Genomic DNA, 15,833 nt, shown 5'->3' with positions numbered 1-15,833 from the left:
AAAAATGTTGGAAAGGACAAGAGTCAAAACCACAATGAGATGAAAGTAATTGATATAGTGGATTACACAAGTGTCATGTGAAGCACATGGAGTCTCTGGCAAATGTTACAATGGTGATTATTAAAGCTCAATCATCATATTAGTGAATCACATAACATGGGTGGCACGGTGGCTCAGTGGTTAGTACTGCTGCCTCACACCGCCAGGGACCCGGGTTAGATGCCTGCCTCTGGCAACAGTTTGTGTGCAGTTTGCATGTTCTCCTTGTGTCTACGGGGTTTCCTCCAGGCGCTCCGGTTTCCTCCCACTCACCAAAGACGTGCAGGCCAGGTGAATTGGCCATGGTAAATTGCCTATAGTGTTAGGTGCATTAGTCAGAGGGAATGGGTCTGGGTGAGTTACTCTTCAGAGGGTCGGTGTGGACTTGTTGGGCCGAAGGGCCTGTTTCCATACTGTAGGGAATCTAATCTAATGAACACAGTCTAACTAAGGGTTGTGTGAGCAAAGCATTATTTTTCAATGTCCAAATGTAAGGAAGAAGAGTGTAGGAGAGCATACCTGCTGCAAAATGGAGTTAGTAACTTGGTGAACCCCTACAGGACTACATACATTGATATAAAACAGCATAAGCAGCAAGTGATAGGCAGCAAGTGATAGGCAGCAATTACACAACTAACAGGCCCAATCTGCAGTTCCATCACATTCCATCATGAATAGTGATGGATAATTGGAAACAACTAACAGAGGGAAGAGGCTCCACAAATAGCTCCATCCTCAATGTTGGGAGAGTCCAGTACGTGAATGTAACAAATAAGGCAGAAGCATTCTCAACAATCTTCAGCCAGAAGTAGCAAGTGGACCATCCACCTCTGCCTCTTCCAGTGGTCCCCTGTGTTACAGGTACCAGTGTTCAGCCAATTCACTCCATTCCACATGATGTCAAAAAACGACTGAGGATATTGAAGATTGCAATAGGTCCTGGGCTCTGACAATAGTACTGAAGACTTGTGCTCCACAACTTGCCACGCCCCTAGCCAAGCTGTTCCAGTGCAGCTACAAACCTGCCATCTGCCCTGACAAAGTGGAAAATTGCCCAGATACACACAGAGCAGAAAAAGCAGGAAAAACCAACCCAGCGAATTAAGTAGTTAATTAGTTGATTTGACAAATGCAAAAGAATAGAGAGGGAGTCAGCTGGGACACTGGGTGGGTAGTTAGCAGGCAAAGATTTGCAAAGCTGCATCTGATGAATAAATCTACTAGAGGAGGGAAAAAAAGAATCTAGTTTTGTTCTTCACTGTAAAGCTTGGATTCAATTAACAGTAGGGTTTCAGTGAAATTTATCCAGCTGGCGTAGAGGAACACTGGTTTGCGCTTGTTTCTCAGCAGCTGCTCAGTGTATAAGCCTGGCATTTTCTATGGTGTCTCAAAGACAAAACAAGGCATCAAATCTCAGCATAACAGTCTCAACTATTTCAATACATCATCTTGAAATTCTACACTGCCTACCATGGTGCTGCCACCCAATGCTCTGACTGGTATCAGACAAACCAGAGTAAAAAGGGACTGTGAAGTTACTATGGTAATTCAAGTGTAGTTATACAGGACACCGAATAAAACAAGAAATCGACCAGAAGTAACTGCTTTGATTTCTGGCGGGTGCTATCTGCAGGCATTAGGATAGATCCAAGAGAAGCACAGAAATTGTCTGCTAGTTCTTCACAACAAATGCTTCAATTCTACAGTTTGCCCAGTAGACACAGATAGACAGACAGACAGATAATCTCAATTTAAGTGACAGAATACTTGTAGCTTCAGGCAGAGTTATGAAATACGTGTTGCCAGGAAAGAGGCAGCATTCATTTGAAAATAAACTGCATTTACACACGGCCTTTCACCACCTCAGGACATGCCAAAGTGCTTTAGAGTCAACCGAAAACTTTTGAAGAAGTGTAGTCACTGTTACGATGTAGGACGTGCTGCAGCCAATTTGCTCATAACAAGGAGTGGTAGAGTCAGAATCTTTGGTGACCTTTAAGCGGCAATTGGATAGATACATGGATGGGTGCTTAAGCTAGGACAAATGTTCGGCACAACATCGTGGGCCGAAAGGCCTGTTCTGTGCTGTATTGTTCTATGTTCTATGTTCTAAGCTCCCTCAAACAGCGGTTGATATTGACTGGTAATCTCTTTTTGTAACATCAACTGAAGAATAATTATTGGCACCAAGGAGAATTTCTCTATTTTTCTTTGTAATCAAACTACTGGATTTTTTGCATCCACCTGCATTCAGGCAGACATTATGTTGCTTTAATGCCTCATTTGTAAGACAGCACCAACATTGAAGTTTCAGCCCAGAGCTTTGAGCTCAAATTCTGTAGTACGAATGAATCCACAAACGTCTATTGCAGAGATGAATGCTACCCAATGAGTCACAGCTTATACTTCCATACTTATAAAACACTAGTCATTGAAAAATATAAATGTACATTTGACAATCATCACTCACTGGAATTAACAACAGGCTGCACACAGAATTCTAAAGCTAACTCAAAGACGTGCATTAGACTTCAAGGGGTCACTGTTGTAACTGTTCCCTGGTTTGACTCTTTCCAGAATGATCATTATGTGGGAGTATTGTTCATGAACTTTCATAGTCTTGTATTCAGGATAAACATTGCAGTCTTCACTCAGTTATCATTGTATTGTTTACACACTTTGAATAGACAAAGCTATGTCTACTTCTGTTATGCTAAGCAACCAACAGTCACAAATGGACAACAAAAATATGAACTGAAGGCATTTCTCAACAGAATATTTTTGCCCCTCTTTTCACGCAAAACTTTATGCAAAGTAGTTAATTAATGATTAAAAATTCACATTTATCCCGGATATCTTTGTGAATTCACTCCATCCTTAAAATGTATATCAGTGCATTTTTAATTCATTGTGACAAAATACTTCATATTCTTAACTTACTGATTTGTTGTTTTTAAACACTAAACAAACTGCATGCCTCAATTTGAGTGTTCTGTTCTTCCCTGGTTTTGAGGGCTGGTACATTGGTCTTGATTTCAGAGCAGGTAGTAATTAAAAGAGGAGGTGGGGACATATCCAGTCCTTCACTGCCCTGACTAACTCTAAACATTTTACATGGCAGGTGACAAAGACCTTCATCTCAAGTTGGAAGAGTCCGTTATGTATTCAGATGAAATACCATTGGCATTATGTGAGCACATAACTGCCATTACTATCCAAAGGCCTAGGTGAAGTGGGCACTGGTGGCCAAGCATGACAGGAGCCGGATGGAGATGCTGCAAAAGGGGACAGGGACTGAAAGCCAGAACAGAATTGGATGGGGTCTCAGTTCAGGAAACCAGGATTGAAACCAAAGTTCATTTTCGTGATGTCAGGATGACATCCCTTGGGATAAACTTGGCAACCAGTGGTGGATCCATCATTTACCATCCAATAGCAGATACTTATTCTCCATCCATCTGCATATGAGGAACACACAACGGAGAGCATTTCAAAATCTTGAAAGGAGGTTTCAAATTAACTGGGCAATACTTGGGCACTCACATCTCCTGAAGGCACAAATAAAGGTGTGTTCACCAGGCAAGATTCTTTAATCTATGGATCTGACTGGAGGTTTTGTTTGGAGAAAGTGAGGACTGCAGATGCTGGAGATCAGAGCTGAAAAATGTGTTACTGGAAAAGCGCAGCAGGTCAGGCAGCATCCAAGGACCAGGAGAATTGACGTTTTGGGCATTAGCCTTTCTTCAGGAATGAGGAGGGTGTGCCAAGCAGGTTAAGATAAAAGGTAGGGAGGAGGGACTTGGGGGAGGGGCATTGGGAATGCGATAGGTGGAAGGAGGTTAAGGTGAGGGTGATAGGCCGGAGAGGGGGTGGGGGTGGAGAGGTCGGGAAGAAGATTGCAGGTCAAGAAGGCGGTGCTGAGTCCGAGGGTTGGGACTGAGATAAGGTGGGGGGAGGGGAAATGAGGAAGCTGGAGAAATCTGCATTCATCCCTTGTGGTTGGAGGGTTCCTAGGCGGAAGATGAGGTGCTCTTCCTCCAGGCGTCATGTTGCCATGGTCTGGCGATGGAGGAAGCCAAGGACCTGCATGTCCTTGGCGGAGTGGGAGGGGGAGTTAGAGTGTTCAGCCACGGAGTGGTTGGGTTGGTTGGTGCGGGTGTCCCAGAGGTGTTCTCTGAAATGTTTCGCAAGTAGGCGGCCTGTCTCCCCAAAGTAGGGGAGGCCACATCGGCTGCAGCGGATGCAGTAAATGATGTGTGTGGAGTTGCAGGTGAGATGGAAGGATCCCTTGGGGCCTTGGAGGGAAGTGAGGGGGGGAGGTCTGGGCGCAAGTTTTGCATTTCTTGCGGTTGCAGGGGAAGGTGCTGGGATTGGAGGGGGTGTGGACCTGACAAGGGAGTCGCGGAGGGAGTGATCTTTCCAGAATGCTGATAAGGGAGGGGAGGGAAATATATCCTTGGTGGTGGGGTCTGTTTGGAGATGACAAAAATGACGAAGGTTTTGTTTGTCTAACTCGATGTCACAAGGGAGGAAAGCAGGAGAAGCTAGGTAACCAGTAGTGGCAATGATGAGTTGGGATGAGTTGGAAGGAGAATGGTGGTTCAGGACTTGAACAGCAATGGGACAGACACCAATTGACATGTTTTGGGTCACGGAGGGAATGGATGGGTCCAAATGGAAATAGGTTATGGCCTATAAGGTAGTGCCCATTGTTTGCAAGATCTGATCCTGTGTCCCCAAGATTTACATCGAAATTGGGCACGTGATGGTTCCTATCCTGAGTAGGAGTGACAGTCAATTCCAATCCACCGTCAGGAACAGCACCTTAGTTTTGTTAATTTCACCTCAGCAGAGTTCAGAACTGTTTGGTTTATATTTCACTAAGAAAGCCTGTTATTTCAGTATGAATTTCACATTTCAATAAAAACAGCATTTGCAATTTACTGAAATACACAAACAGTTTGTCAGCATGCCGGCCGTCCACCAACCAGAAAGTTCCAAACGCACAGTGGAAAGCTACATTGGTTTTGGTCTATATGAAAGCTTCAAAAGTATAAATTAATGCAACTAAACAATCTGCTACTTCAGTCACTTCACATACAAAATAAAGTTTCTATTCACAGGTAGAGGGTTACTTTTCACAGTTGCCTTCGTGCTGAAAACTAGTATGTGCTGGGAAAAGAAACAGGAAAGACTACTGGAGGTGCCGGTGTTGGACTGGGGTGGACAAAATTAAAGCGCCTGAGGAAAGAGCAGTGCTCTGAAAGTTAGTGCTTCCAAATAAATCTGTTGGACTATAACCTGGTGTTGTGTGATTTTTAACCATGTCATTTTTTGGTTTTATTCTTGGTCTCACCTTGAGCAACATACACAGGAGATTTAGGAATATTTGCTTTCTTCCTTCCTGCTGAAGGGAGAAAAAGAAGTGGAAAACACAAATCCATCTCTGGATTGGTCTATTGACCGAGGGATGGCGACAACTGCAAGCCAATTTATCACTGTTATTTTATCAAAACAGTATTCTTGCATTCCCAGCAACTACAGGATTTGAAATGCCTGGAAATCTATCGGGACTAAGCTAATATTGCACTCAAGAGGCTACTAAAGAGTCTTAAAACTTCACTATTCTCTTGGCCCCACTTATTGATGGCACTTTTAATCACAATCAGGGAAGGAAAAAGTCTAGGTGGCTTTCTGTCCTGCCCTCTTAATGGATTGATGTATCTATTTTGTTTGATGTTCATTCAATTCAGCAATGCAAATTGCCCCTTGTTTGGTATATAAACCCAGGCTGTCAACTGCTATCATTTCAGTCGGAAAGTGAATAGAATTAAAAAGCAAAATATTTGAACTTGACAACGTGGTAATTTAGTGCTGATTTTTCTTTTTTTTTTAAAAAAAGTCATAAAAGGTAATTGAGAAATTGAACTCAAAAATTCAATCAAGTAGTTTGAACACTGCCTTCAGGTCAGGTCTGACCAAAGATTGTGTTCTGACTCAATTGGAGTGGAATAAGCAGAAATCCTTCATCTGGAAATCAGGGATTTGTCGACAATGTAATAACCCTTCACGATTAGAGAGGGATCTGAACAAAATCAAATACCCACAGCACTTGCTGAAGTGGAGACTTGGGGCGATGTAATTGAAGTTTTGAAAAAGTGCAATTACAAAATCAATCCAGGCAAATTGTTTGCCGTGATGAAAGGAGATTAAATAATAAATGGGTGTAAGATAAATTTAGAAGTTGGAAATCAAAAATCACTTTCTATTCCAAAGCTAACAAATGGCAGGAATATCACTGTGTTAATAATCCAGAGCCTCAGACTGGAGTTCTGTGAACATGCGGTCGAATCTCTCCACAGACCCATCACCAGGTGAATTAAAAAAAATCTGAAATAAAAGCCAACCTAATGTCAAAGTAATTGTAGTCATAACAACAGTCATGTTGTGAAGGTATTGGTGTTGGACTGGGGTGGACAAGGTCAAACGTCATATGACACCAGGTAAAGTCCAACAGGTTAATTTGAAATCACAAGCTTTTGGAGCACTGCTCCTGATGAAGGAGAAGTATTCTGAAAGCTTGTGATTTCAAATGAACCTGTTGGACTATAACCTGGTGCCATATGATTTCTGATCTCAAAAACAGTCATGAAAACCTATCAGGTTTATTAATGTACTTTAGGCAAGGAAATCTGCCATCCTTACCTGGTCTGGTCCACATGTGATTCCAGGCTCTCAAATGGCCACTAGGCAATAAAGCAAAATCTGGCCTAGTCAACAATTCCCATTTCCCATGAACAAATTAAAGAGTGTGTAGACCAAGCTACCAGAGCTCACCAGCACCAGAGTAAGTGCCCTGAAGACAACTGGATGCTTCTCAGAGGGAGATGTTGTGGATTCATCGATTAAAAAGAAACAGCCATGCTTTTTGGTGTACGTTGTCCTTCTCCTCTTCCTCAATCAAATTCAGTGTTCAAACTGATTTTGGGTCTGAGAAGGCTGCCCGAGACAGGAAAAGCAAAACTGAAATCATCAGCAACAATCCCGCATGTTGAGGGTGGTTCTTTCCTGGTGAATTGTGGGTTTCTCCTACTATTTGTGGGATGAGAACACCTTTGGGAAGATCAGTATTTGCTGCCCACCTCAAACTGCCCTTTAATACATGCTAGGCCATGTCAGTGAGTAGTTAAAGAACCAAACATGTTATGGGACTGGAGTCATGTGACAGCCAGACTGGGTAAGAATGGCAGATTATCATTATTAAGAGAGGCATCAGGTGAACCCTGCTTTTATAACAATCAAGGTCAACTTAAAATATTCATGATTTGGAGATGCCGGTGTTGGACTGGGGTGTACAAAGTTAAAAATCACACAACACTAAGTTATCGTCCAACAGGTTTAATTGGAAGCACACTAGCTTTTGGAGCGACGCTCCTTCATCAGGTGATGCTCCTTCATCCGAAAGCTAGTGTGCTTCCAATTAAACCTGTTGGACTATAACCTGGTGTTGTGTGATTTTTAACTTAAAATATTCAGGTATTGTTATTTCAATTTAATGTAAAAATCTAACTCTGAAGTATTGCCATGGCAGCAACAGAAAGCAAACCTGTTTTGGCTAATTGAATGCCAATGGGTCTCTCTGTCTATTAGCATCTGCACCCCTGTAAGTGCCAATCAAGACACTACTGATTTCAATGTAATACAAAGCAACATCAAAAATGCATAGTTCATTGTTCATCAGTCTCAGTTGCAATTCTGAAGAGATTCACCTTCTCACTCTACACTCATTATAATCTACATCAGGTTCCAAGTGTGGTTAAAGGTAACACTCAGTTAGAAAGTCAAAGGCATATAAAAAACAAATTGAAGACAGTGTCAAGAAGCTAACTTTTGGCAGCCGTTGAGTAGAGATAGTGTCAAGCCTGAAAATGCATATCAAAAGGTCCTGCAGGTCAGAGGATTCACAGATAATAATTGGCTTTGTGAGCATAATCTGTCTGAGCCTTCATGTGTTGAAAAAGATTTCAGTTTGCTCATCTAGAAATTGGCTATCACACAATTATAGATGACCCTACCCCCTACATCAAAATACATCTCCTGTTATGGACCAGACCAAACCCCCTCAATACATATTAAGAGTATAGCCTAGACCCTAACATTTTCTTATTTCAAAGGCAAGAGCCAGGCGTTGCATTCTGGATGCAATTTAATTGGTCAAACTTCCAGATTTGAAGCAAAATATGCTTTATTCATACACTATAGTTAAAATACAACAAAAGAAAGAAGAAATTAGATTCATTTTCCTATTCAACAGTAGAGTCAGAGAGTCATAGAGATGTACAGCATGGAAACAGACCCTTCGGTCCAACACATCCATGCCGACCAAATATCCCAACCCAATCTCGTCACACCTGCCAGCACTCGACCCATATCCCTCCAAACCCTTCCTATTCATATACCCATCCAAATGCTGATTAAATGTTGCCATTGTACCAGCCTCCACCAAATCCTCTGGCAGCTCATTCCATACACGTACCATCTCTGTGTGAAAAGGTTGCCCCTTAGGTCTCTTTTATATCTTTCTCCTCTCACCCTAAGGATAGTGGAATCAAGGGTTATGGGGATAAGGCAGGAACAGGATACTGATTGAGGATGATCAGCCATGATTATAATGAATGGTGGTGCTGGCTCGAAGGGCAGAATGGCCTACTCCTGCACCTACTGTCTACTACTGAATGATGGACCAGGGCTCAAAAAGCCAAGTAGTCCAAAATGTAGTCAATGACCTCGCCTTAGAGCGTCACAGATGGTAAACAATATCTTCAACACATGCATAGAAACAGATTAGAGTGAAGCAATGAATGGACACAGTCACTTGGTGAGTATAAACAAACAGCCAAATCATTATCACACGTTTTACATTCTGGGTGTTGAATTTCAGAACCTATAAAGACTTGATTAAGAGAAGGCGGTTCACAACAGTGGTTTCTCCACAGCAGAACAAATTACTCTAATCCCATTGCCCTGCTCATATTTTTAAATTACATTTTCCTGATGTAATGGGGATGGAAGAGATGAATAGAGATATGTGAAAAGAGTACACAGAATTTCCCCACCCTAACATTGTCCAACCTTGATGGTTACAACCACGACGCTAATTTACAACAACTTCCAATCTTTCTGAATCTATTCAAGTATTCTTAATTGGACCCATCAGTTTAAGTCTCTAAAGACATGACAAGATACATAATATTTTACAACATCAGAAACACTTGATGTACGAAGTTGGAGGATATGCTTCAAATGACTGTTACATATGGATATAGTGAATGCTAGTTTCTTTATGCGATTACAAAAATGAAGTCAAAGTCTAACAAAAAAATTAATCTTGCTGGAGGCATGAAGAATCCTCCTGCAGAAAAGAAATCAAAAGAAAAGAAAAGGCAGGATTATATTTTTCTGTGTTTCACTTGATTTTTCTGCCAAAGAAAATATCATTATGGTTCAGAAAGTTCTACATTCTGAGGTTGCAGTACGAGCCAGATTTTACAGCCAAAATGAATTACTTATTAAAGTGCAGTCACTTGTTACTTTTCACACAAGATTCCACAAAACAGCGAAGAGATAAATAAGCAAATTGTCTACTTCATCCCTCGCCTCATGTAATCAAGAAAACTAATGGAATATTGGCATATATAACTAAAGCACTTAAGTATAAGGATTTAGACTTTATGTGTCAGCTATGCAGAACTTCAAATTTTTGGAGTACTGTGAGCACATCTATGAACCACACATTAGATAGGATATACTGGTCTTGGAGGGAGTACAATATAGGTTTACAAGAATGATGCCTGAACTTCAGAAGTTGTGAGGACAGCTGACATAAATTAGCCCTAGTTTTCTCTGGCATTTGGAAGGTTAAGCGGTGATCAGATTAAAGCCTTCAAAGAAAAAGAAAGAGTGGATGAAGATAAACTTTTTACACTGGTTGGGGATTCCAGAACCAGGGGCATAGTCTGAGAATTAGTGCCACATTGTTCAGGAGAGATGTTAGGAAGCACTTTTATACACAAAGGGTTGTTAGATATTTGGAATTCTCTTCCATAAATGACAGATGATCAGTTGGTAGATTTAAAAACTGAGATAGATCATTGTTTTGTGAAGCAAAAGGGATATGGACCAAAGATTTTATATGGAGTTAGGCCATAGGTCAGCCATGATCTCATTAAAATGGCAGAGTAGGTTTGAGATACTGAATGGTTTAATTCTGTTCCTCAACTCCTAAACAAACATGTTTTGTGATTGTAATGAGGTCAGCCAGGTGGGACCTCAGAATGAGCTCCCTCATTTGACCAGGTTAACAGCCCAATCATGGAGCCCTGGCTGACAGATTTAAACAGCAGTGTTGGAGGTTCTGCTCACTCTGAGGAAGCCGGACAAGTGTCAAGTACTGCGCAGATGTAAATGAAAGGTGACTTGGTGAAAGGATACCAGGCTCTGTGAAGTTATTAAAAATGTATCATTGGGATTTTTTGTTTTAAATTGTAGGTTGACCTAAACATTATTTTGATTCAACATCTATTAAGTTTGCCAATCTGACACTACAGCACTGATCAATCACCTAAGGATTTCACATCTATATGCTGGACTGGACTTAGATCCAAGAGCTCCTGAAGTCAGTCAGGGAAAGCCAAACCAACCATAAACAAGCAAACAGGCAAAGCTCACAACTAAAATACAGCAAAAAAAACATTGAGTAAAAGCCTTACTGTGAAACTTTGATGACAGGCAAGTAAGTTGGAAGGAATGGTTTACTGATGTCCCAATGCACAAAGACCCCTCCAAATTGGATGACTGAGCTCAGTTATAATTCTCAAATTATATTTAATGTGGATAATTTAAGAACCAACTTGCAGACTTCAAATGGATCTTCTACATTTATGTGGAAAAAGACATGCATTGGCACAGAATCACTATGGGCACTGTGCAAAGACAAATTACTTAAAAATAGATTTTACGCATACCTGCACACATGCAAATAGTTCAACAAAGCCACTATTATGTAATTGAAGAATCTATTTGTGGAACAGCTTTATTTCATCACTTCCCTCAGCCACACAGCATTGGAGACATCACATGTTATAACATTCTCAAACATTTCAACATTTTGTTCAATAGACATGGATGGGCATTCATGTCATAATACAGATTATCTGGATGAGTGACTGAGACAGAGGAAGGCAAGCATTCTACACAAGAACTCTTCTGCATTGTTCAAATGTTTTGTTGCAAATGCAACTTCTTGAATTTCCAATAGGGGTTGATTGAAGACACTATTCAACAACAATGCAATGAAGGAAAGGGATGCACAGGAGGCCATTCAGCCTCATTCAGTGGGCGGCACGGTGGCACAGTGGTTAGCACTGCTGCCTCGCAGCGCCAGAGATCCGGGTTCAATTCCCGCCTCAGGCGATTGACTGTGTGGAGTTTGCACGTTCTCCCCGTGTCTGCGTGGGTTTCCTCCGGGTCCTCCGGTTTCCTCCCACAGTCCAAAGATGTGCAGGTCAGGTGAATTGGCCATGCTAAATTGCCCGTAGAGTTGGGTAAGGGGTAAATGTAGGGGTATGGGTGGGTTACGCTTCGGCGGGTCGGTGTGGACTTGTTGGGCCGAAGGGCCTGTTTCCACACTGTAAAGTAATCTAATCTAATCTAATCTCTTAAACCTGTTCCACCATTTAGGTACTTCATGGTGGATCTGTATCTAACTTCTATCACCCCACCTTGGTTTATAACTTGCAGAATCCATGTCCAACAAACAAAATGACAAAAAAGCAAAAAAGCAAAAGCACAAATTGGTAGGAGAGTTCCAGATTGGTCTCAAGAGAAGCAACACTTGAAGTGGAGCCAGGACTGTAGATATTGGGGTCAGAATTGATGGACAGATCCATAAACAAGACCCAAAACAAAATAACCTGAATGATGGAGGAACCTGTGAAAGTCAGCACTGATGGAGGAATGTAGCATTGCTAAAAAGGATCTACACATGAGCAGCAGAATTTATGAAGGAGGGGAAAATAGGAACAAAGAAAAAAAGGATATTGGGGCTGCTGGAGATTTGAAGTACAAAGTGTGAGAGAAACACAGCAGGTCCATCAACATCTGCTGAAAGACAAACAGAGTTAATGTTGAGACTAGAATGAATCCTCTTTAGAATTCTCCACTGAAAGATCATATTGGACTCATGATAGTGAATCTTTCTTTCTCTCTACAGATGTTGCCATATCTGCTGAGTTTCTCCAGCATGAGTGAGAGTGCTTTCAAATCAATCCTTACTCAATTTTCCCCTTATTCTGAATCAGACATTTTTGTACTCAAGTTGTAACTCAAATGTTCTTTCACATGTCCAAGCACTGCAATATCACACAGTGCATCTGGCCTGAATCTCCTGCAATTGGTTCATGATGAATATAAGCTTCTGCAATAACTCCAAATAGAAGTCACATCTCAAGCTTGGCTGCATTTTTAAAATATTTTGTAGTCAAATCAATACTCACCTCAAGCGACAATAAATTCCAGCTAGATTTCCCAAACTTTTAACCACCTTAAAAAACAGAAAAGGAGCGGGCGAGGCAGGGAGGAGATGCTGGCCAGCTCAGTTGGCTGGATGGCTATTGTGTGGTTCAGATTCACAATCACCAAAGGCATGGGTTCAATTCCCACACTGGCTGAGATAGACTTGTTGTCTATCTCCAAGAGTGAAAGGCAATGGTAAACCACAGACAAAAACCTACCAAAGGGAGGAAAATAATTACAGGCCCAGAACTAAGCAACAGCAGACAATGAGCTAAGGACATGTCTTTGGGAAAAGCACTCTTGGAATAGAAAGCCAACTTCATCCTAGCCAACACCTGATTGGAATCATATTCTGTCACCATGAAAGAGAGACTGGTAGATTCCTCATTGCTTTAGATTAGAAACGATTGCATCATCTTGCGGATCCTCTCATGATTGAAGAGTTTGTTGTGAGATTGGCACAGACATTGCCTGGTAGTTCACAACTTCTGGGCAACATCAGTATAATTGTGGCACTGATATTTAACCTTCATCTAGCTGCCTCAGATGTTGAGGGTTTGGTCTAAAATGACTCTCGAAATGTGCTGAACCAAATATCAGTGCTTGCCTCCAGTTGATTGCAGTGTTCCCCCAAGATGGAGAATGGTCGGCCACAGTTGTTCCATCCAATATTATTTGTACTGACCACCTTGAAATCGTATGCCCAGAAAGAAAGGTCCAAACATTTTTCACTGGAGAATTCTGTAATCAGCTAGGCAGGAAGCATAGCCTGCCCACTCATGGTGATATTTCTGAAAGAAGATCTCCATGCTGAGGAGCCCACAGTCCATATCACTTTTGGATATTTTTGAATCAATCAATCTCTTCAGACTGGTCATGACACAGTCTAAAGCAAGTGGGACTTGAATCTGGCTCTTCTAGCCCAGAAATACCGACACTACCACTGCACTAGAAGTGCCCAAGCATATTGCTGGTGATATCACCATCTCAACACATTTTCTTATAATGGTGCATTTGGTAGAATTGCAGAGCTTTGAGTGGTGCCTATAGTAAATCCCTGAGTCTACGCCATACATCACAGTGGTTAGGTCAAAGGCTTGTAGGGTTTGACTTTAGTTTTCAGCTTTAAATGCTGAGCTGCTTCCACACAATCGTGGAACTGGCCAGACACGCGACTTGCTTGTATGAATACAGGTATCTTCATCAGCATCCCTAGAGAATGGGAATTGAACCTAGCATTCTTCCATAGCACTAATCTCAATGCAGAGTATTATGTAGGTCTCCCTTATCCAGGCTGAAACAGCCTTGTCATGGGGACACTGACTCAGAGACCAAAGTTTTTGACAGTACCTGAATGATTTGCCATGGTCTAGATGTCTTGGTGAATCCAATAAGATCTAATGGTTCATTATTATAAAGACGACATGCGGTAATACCCTTGCCCTATTAGTTAAGATTAAATCATTGTTAATTTGTTATAATTGGTGATTAGTACTGTGTGTGTGAATGAGAGAAGACAGAGAGCACATTTTGAACACAGTGGAGTTTTCTTGATGAAACATTTGCCTCCCAGTTTTAATTAGGGAGACATTCAGAATTTTAAAAGTGCAGTCTGACAACCTGTAACCATTTCGGGCTGCACGTCCACCCGTCTCAACATTTTCGCATCAACAGGAATAATTGATTACATCTCACCTACCCCAATCTGGTCTATCTTGAGACAAGAGATTGGTTCCTGTACTTGCACATTTCAAACATCACAAACGCACAAAATTCACAGTTGATCGGAAGTATGAATGGCAGTGCCAGACTGTAATAATGCCACCCGCTTTACAGCACAGACTTAACCCCCTCGTCACGGAAACATTTCATAAAGCCTTCAATAATCTGACAAGTCTCGCGGCAGACCCAACAGGCAACTGCTGTAAGGTAACCAGAGTAGCATGGACTTAAAAAAAATAAAGCAGCTCGTTATCCTGTGCAGCACTGAACCGTATTGTAAAGTGTGTAAGTGTGTAAAACTATTATCCTACAATGCCATGTCCCTGTCACTTTGAAATTGACAGACGGAATGGTTTCGTTGAGAACTGGAGTACCATACTTTTTTTAAAAAATAGGTACATTGACCATATCAAATTATTCTCACCGCTATTATTGATCATAAAAAGAGATTTTCACAGACTGGAAAATAATCCAGGTCCTTTTCGAGAAGAGATCCTGAACCTCAGCACAAATACACAGCAAAGTGGACACAGCTTGAATCTCATGTCCACGGGTTTAACTGTATTCCTCCCTGGGGGACAATAGCAGACAACAACAACCCGCGTTTATTCCCAAAACCACACAATCACTGTACAAAAATAGATCCTTTTTTAAACCCAACTTACCAGCTGTAAACTGCAGAGTACGATTAACGTGCAGCGCCCATTGCATCTCCCCATGGTACCGAGCTCGAAGTCAGTGGCAGCAGGAAGGATCAACCTGGAATGGGTTTAACACTGGAGGAGGTAAAGGCTGAGTTGAAACTGACTCACACCAAGCACCTCCTGCTGCTGGTCAGCATACTCCGTGCACCATTCACACAACGGCAAGGTCAGAGATTCTGGGGAGGAGAGGGGGGGGGGGGGGGGGACCCTAGGCAGACCTGGAGGGGTCCCTTTCTAGTCCGCTTCTCATTTCCTTCTCATAGTCCTGATGTTTAGACTTTGCCTCTTACGGTCTGCCACACCTTCAGATGTTACTGTCCATTCTCTCTCTCTCCGACAGCGGATCTGTGATGCTGGAAATCTAAACACGGGTGTTGCTGAAATTGAGCGAGTCCATAGCCCTTCCTCCAACAGAATGAAGACAAGAGGTTCAGTCTGCAGCCGCTGGGCTGTGCATAATATCCTTTCCCTGCTCCTTTTAACTGGGCACCCGCTTGTTCAAACACAGAACACAGGTTCTGCAGTCAAAAGATCAAACCACGTGGCTCTGGGTGTGGTGGGAGTAATATTATCATCAATTCTTTCCATGGGGTGGGTGTCTGATTTTATATTCCCCCCTCAGCAGCTCCTCTATTTCATTCTCCCTCCCAGTCACTCAGACATTCACTGTCCAACTCACACCCAAACCATTTAAGTTGCCCCATCCAGTTTGTCTCATTTCCCAGCCCCACATTTTGAATCCGCTTCTGTTTTATGTTTGACATTTTATTTGCATTTTCATCCCGTCTATATCCT

General features: G+C 41.9%; 1 protein-coding gene across 2 annotated transcripts in view; it reads right to left on the bottom strand.

The window, feature by feature from the left end:
- Window positions 1–15,604, bottom strand: part of nkain1 (sodium/potassium transporting ATPase interacting 1) — a 550,449-nt gene extending 534,845 nt beyond the window's left edge. Inside the window, exon 1 of one of the 2 annotated variants that reach the window (XM_043717291.1) lies at window positions 15,000–15,604. In XM_043717291.1, the coding sequence (XP_043573226.1) occupies window positions 15,000–15,053 (54 nt within the window). In that variant the 5' untranslated portion in view covers window positions 15,054–15,604. The remainder of the gene's footprint in view (window positions 1–14,999) is intronic. The other variant, XM_043717290.1, reaches the window with a different exon arrangement.
- Window positions 15,605–15,833: the final 229 nt, after the last annotated feature.

This window comes from Chiloscyllium plagiosum, chromosome 27, assembly GCF_004010195.1.
Source record: "Chiloscyllium plagiosum isolate BGI_BamShark_2017 chromosome 27, ASM401019v2, whole genome shotgun sequence".
Taxonomy (NCBI): Eukaryota; Metazoa; Chordata; class Chondrichthyes; order Orectolobiformes; family Hemiscylliidae; genus Chiloscyllium; species Chiloscyllium plagiosum.
Note: the sequence above shows the minus strand (reverse complement) of the source record. Positions and strands in the feature narration are given on the sequence as shown.